Source organism: Abramis brama (assembly GCF_963993115.1).
Source record: "Abramis brama genome assembly, chromosome: 15".
NCBI classification, from domain to species: domain Eukaryota; kingdom Metazoa; phylum Chordata; class Actinopteri; order Cypriniformes; family Leuciscidae; genus Abramis; species Abramis brama.
The window spans coordinates 13,152,071-13,156,058 of NC_139977.1; the positions used below are offsets into that span (position 1 = coordinate 13,152,071).

Consider the following 3,988-nt stretch of genomic DNA (forward strand, 5'->3'; position numbering starts at 1 on the left):
ATTTTAACAATCTGAAACGCAAGTATCAAACGCGAAACGCAAGTAACTTTGTGGGCGGGTCTTGGGCGCTGTTGCTATTATACCAGCGGGATAAATGACTCTTGCGCCCGACGCAAATCTAAAACGGGTTGGTCTGAAGTAGCCACATTACTCATAGGTGTGGTTTGGGCGTAACGTGAAATAAACCAATCAGAGCGTCATCTCACATTCCCTTTAAGAGCAGGCGCGCTTGTTCCATGGCGGATTGCTATTATAATGGCAGATTTTCCAGGCGCACGCCAGGAGCGGTTCACAGCCGAGGAGACCGACGTTCTCGTCAAGGCCGTAAAAGACAGAGAAGTGACATTGTATTGGGGATGGAGAAACCCACCCAAATAAGCTTCGGTTAAACAGGCATATAATAATTTGGGTAAATGTGTAAGCTAGATTTATACCTATTTTTTCACATCTTCATGGACACCACACTGATTTCCCTCATGTGGAATATTTTTCCTTGTAATTATGTATGGTTTGCAAAAATGGCAACTGCTGCGTCTGTGTGTAGATGAGAGAAGCAAAGTGTATGCGCGTTGTGCACACGCTACATTATGGCCAAGCATGCGCCCTTAAAATAGCATCTGAACGCGCCACTGACTTTAGACTAGGTTTTTCCTGGTCTGTTGTGGAATTGTTTTCTGGAACAGCAAAATAGCACCAGGGAACGTTTACGCCGGAATACGCCTCCTCTTTTCGCTGAACTGCCCCCGGGAGCGCAAGTTCATTCCCTAATTTACTTCTTTCAAAAACATAAAAAAACTTAATGACCCCCCCCCCCCCCCCCCCCCCCCCTCAAAAAAAAGAAAGCAGTATACATGTTGTTTTAGTGGCAATAAAACACATTGTATTGATATATTTTCCAACGTTTGTATTAATATTGTGGCATTGCTCCTCTATAGATAAATACTACAGGGTGGACCTGCAGACCAAACGCATTGACTACGTAAACCCGCCTTACCCAAGATCCATTGGCAAATATTGGTTGGGATGTAAAGAAAAAGACATGTCAGAAAAAAGATAAGAAACAAGGTTTCCATATAAGCGTTAATAACAAAGATTTTAATGTCATTGTCTAATTAGAAGTCATTTATAAGGATTAATCAGTACTATCAATATAGTTCTCTAAGTATTCCTGATGTGTTACATTACAGTTATATCTGACAATGGTTTTGCATGCATTAGAACAAAGCTTCTGATCAACGTATTACTATGAATCAGTATAATATGATATTGAATTAACTCATGAACTGTTCTTGTTATAAGTATAAAACTGCTGAATAATAAACTTTCTGTCCAATGCAACCAGTATTGTCGTATTTTCTCAATGTTTTTATATATGCCTTGGCTTGTCACCACTGGTGGAATGGAATTTTTTTTTTTTCTAATGAACCTATAAAAAAATTAGAAGTCTCAGTCTAATATATGGTATATCTTAAAATAATCTGGAAAGTTAGTGTAGAGGAAGTGTAATTGTAAGTTCCATTTCACATCCTTCATCTCTTTTTCTCTCTTTCCCAATGATAAGTGCATCCTCTAGTGGCATAAATGAGTGTTTCACTCACAGAGACAAGTATGGCCACATAAAAGTGACTGAGTGTGGCAGACAGTATAGTATTGAGCTATGAGCAGTGTTGGGGAAAGTTACTTTGAAATGTAATGCATTACAATATTGCATTACTCCCTAAAAAGTAACTAACTAACTAAACTACTTTTTATGGTATGATTACTTTTTTCATCTCGGCTGAGCTTGCTTGCTTGTTTGTTCTTCAGCTATAAAAACAAAAGCAAATGAAACACAAATGAAACACAAATGAAACACAAATGTAATGTTTATCTTGAGTCAGTTTTGCCTTATCATATGGTTGAATTGGACCATCGAAGGTCAGCAGCAAAGAAAAAGACATGCACTTCTGAGCATATTCATTCACTGAAACCAGTTGCCCAACAACATAAGAGTTTATTGAAACATACTAGTCACTAGTCTGAAACCGCACAATAAGAAAAGCCAAATAGCCCAAAATTGACCAGTGCAGGAAAGAAAAAAAGAAAAAAGAAATCCGTGTTGAAAAAATGTTTAAATGTCTTAACATGAAACAGCATGTTTAGTAACATTGGAATTTTTTTATTTTTTGTCAGTTAAATACAGGTTCAAGAGAACAAAAAGTTGGGACATTTTGTTCTCTTGAACCTGTATTTAACTGACAAAAAATAAAAAAATTCCAATGTTTTCACTGATCAACTTAATTGGATTTTGTAAATATAACCGAATTTGAGTTGAGATAATTTAGAGGTTTCATTTTAACTGTGCTTAACTGTTAATGTGATTGTACTTTTTTATTTGTAAAAAAGCATAATAGACAGATGTTTCCTTTTAAATGTGATGCACTACAACTGTACAGGACACGTGTAATTTAGAATTTTCACATTCACATTCAAACCATCCATTTTAATGGTTTAATCAAAAACTGTCTAATTAATTGAATTCATAAAAACAACTTAATAATAGGGCCATATGAAATGTTTTTTTTTGTTTTGTTTTTTTTAGAAAATCTGTTTTGTGTATTTAATTTTTTTCCGGTAATCAAAAGAAGGCATACAACTTTAATTTATCTTTTCTTCAAATGAAAATTAAACAAGCCCTTTAATTGTTTGGCAAACAAGTGCGAAACAACAGAGGCTTACTGTTAAAATTATAACATGGAAGAAAATTTGTTTTAATAATAATTGTATTATAGTATTACATTAGTGTCACGTTTTGGGTTTGTTCATGTCATGTTTCCATGTCTGTCATGTGATTCCCTGTTAGTCATGTGATCCTGCCATGTGTTCCCTTGTCTGATGTGTCATGTTGTCATTGGTTCATTGTTTCATTGTTCACAGGAGTCCCTTGTCTTGTCATTAGTCTGTGTATTTAAGCCCTCATGTTTGCCATGTGTCTCGGTCAAGTATTCTGTAATGATTCCTCTGCAGACAAGCTAGTAGAACCCAAATGCAGTTTATTTTAACAAAACATAAAACAAAAACATGAAAAACTCAAAATGAAGACATGAAAACACGAACACGAACACGAACACGAACACGAACACGAACACGAACACGAACACGAACACGAACACGAACACGAACACGACAGAGGTCACAGGAAACAATACTTGACCAAGACACATGGCAAACATGAGGGCTTAAATACACAGACTAATGACAAGACAAGGGACACCTGTGAACAACGAAACAATGAACCAATGAAAACATGACACCTCAGACAAGGGAACACATGGCAGGATCACATGACTAACAGGGAATCACATGACAGACATGGAAACATGACATGAACAAACCCAAAACGTGACAATTAAAAAGAAAGAAAGAAAGAAAGAAAGAAAGAAAGAAAGAAAGAAAGAAAGAAAGAAAGAAAGAAAGAAAGAAATGTAACAAATACATAACAACAGTAACAATAAAGCCCAGGACATATGTCACGAAAACAGGACAGATAAAATAACATAAAGAAAGAAAAAACAAAACAAATAGATAAATACAACATTACAAGGTTAAACACTGAACGTAATCTTTGACTTATATAAGACTTATGACATATATAAGGCGTTGTGTGTTCTTTCCTATCCAATACAAAGATTATATGAACAAGTCAACTCATGAATGATATTTTAAGAGTTGTTTTACAACAGAATTGAATTCTGTTTGCACTGATTCTGTTATTTTCCTGTTTACTGTGAAGCTGCTTTGAAACAATCTGTATTGTACAAAGCGCTATATAAATGAAGGTGACTTGACTATAACAAGAACATTACAATGAACACAAATTTGAAAATCTCACTACAAAACAATCCAGAGCTGAAGACAATTGATGATAATCCTCTGTCTCTGTTACACTTCCTCACACCTGAAATCACTGATTGAGTGAATCTCCTGAACTTCTCCAATCTACAGTGGA

At 35.5% G+C, this 3,988-nt stretch overlaps 1 protein-coding gene across 1 annotated transcript in view; it reads left to right on the forward strand.

The window, feature by feature from the left end:
* Positions 1-1,338, forward strand: part of vtnb (vitronectin b) — a 10,468-nt gene extending 9,130 nt beyond the window's left edge. The window contains exon 9 of the mRNA XM_084136932.1: positions 936-1,338. Within this exon, the coding sequence (XP_083993058.1) occupies positions 936-1,057 (122 nt within the window). The 3' untranslated portion in view covers positions 1,058-1,338. The remainder of the gene's footprint in view (positions 1-935) is intronic.
* Positions 1,339-3,988: the final 2,650 nt, after the last annotated feature.